Source organism: Artemia sp. Qi Xiang Cuo, chromosome 15 (assembly GCF_049724085.1).
Source record: "Artemia sp. Qi Xiang Cuo chromosome 15, ASM4972408v1, whole genome shotgun sequence".
NCBI lineage: Eukaryota > Metazoa > Arthropoda > Branchiopoda > Anostraca > Artemiidae > Artemia > Artemia sp. Qi Xiang Cuo.
The window spans coordinates 48767221-48768594 of record NC_142808.1 but is presented as its reverse complement, the minus strand read 5'-3'; the positions used below and the strand labels follow the sequence as shown (position 1 = coordinate 48768594).

The 1374-nt window shown below is 39.2% G+C and overlaps 1 protein-coding gene across 1 annotated transcript; it reads left to right on the top strand.

The window, feature by feature from the left end:
- LOC148943772 (uncharacterized) lies at positions 1-420 on the top strand. Its single transcript, XM_089101234.1, has one exon. The coding sequence runs from the start codon at positions 1-3 to the stop codon at positions 418-420; it is 420 nt and encodes a 139-aa protein (XP_088957360.1).
- The last annotated feature ends 954 nt before the right edge of the window (positions 421-1374 follow it).

Here is a 1374-nt window from a genome sequence, read left to right as displayed (position 1 = left end):
ATGATTTTCTCTCAAGGGATTGTTCCTGCCTCTTTCTGCATCGGTGATCTGACTCCCATTTCTAAAAAGGTAAAATCTGCAACTCAATGTACAGCATTCCGTCCGATAACTGTAGCTACGTCACTGAGCAAGCTCTTCGAGTTACAGTTTATACAGGAACTCAAAAAAGTATTATACATTCCTCCGATTCAGTTCGGCTTCAGGCGAGGAACTGGATGTGCTGATGGCTTAACAGTCATTGCTAATGTCTTGATAAATACGGAATCTTCAGGAGAAACCCTTACTTTGACAAGAAATAACATTAGATGTGCATTTAGCTCTCTTATCCATTATGCGATGCTTTTGAAGGCCGGTAAACGTGGGTTGAATCTAGCTCTCATTCCTTCTGTCAAGACTGTATATTCTAGATTACAGATCTGACCGAAACTGTCAATCGACTAGAGTTTGACTCCCATTTTACACATCCAACTAGTTCCGTCCAAGAAGGGAGCGTTTCAAGAAGCAAACACATCGCCTAACCTCTTCAATAACTGTGTCTTCGATGCACACGATCAATGTCCATCTTCGCTGATTCTGTCATCTGCTAACTTGTCTTTGGTATGTTACGCGGATGACATCCTGAATCTTTGCCGAACCCTTCAGCGGGCAATTGATATCTTCAAAATCCTTGAAGCCGAATATCTTAAAGCTGGACTTCAGTTCAACTCTTCAAAATCGGAAATCGTCCTATTCAATTGGAAAACTGATTTATGAGTTCCTACCATTGCCCTTGGTTCTAGCTTTGTCCAGCCAGTGGATCACCTCATTCATCTAGGTTTATTCATAGGTTCGTCTATCCGTCACACCCGAAAACTTCTCCTCGAACAGCTTAAACGACGAATTTCAGCGTCTCATGTTTCAGTTGTATCGTGCAAAAAAATTACCTGTGAGATGGGAAACTTTCAAACCACTTGGCCGGCTCACCAAGTTTTTTTCTGCTTTCGCAATCATGAATAATGCACTTTGTAACCATTTCTCACTGACGCATACACATTTTGACGCATACACACTAACCCATAAGTACAGAAATAAGTGGGAAGAGCTTTTTGTTCGCACCGAAAATGAAGAGCCAGAAATCATCTGCGGTGAACTTTACTGCCTAATTATATAAACTGTGAATTTTACACAGCGTAAACTTGAGTGACTGGCGCATATTACACAAGTACCAAAATTCCTTCCCCCTACGGAAATTAAAAAAATAAAACTCAAATAAAATTTTGAAGAAGCTAATTTTAAATTAATTTATTCCAATACATACATGAAAATCGGTAATTAGTAGTGCAATGTTATTATTAGATGTTTTTAGGAATTAAAAATAGGTTTCGAAGTCTCAAG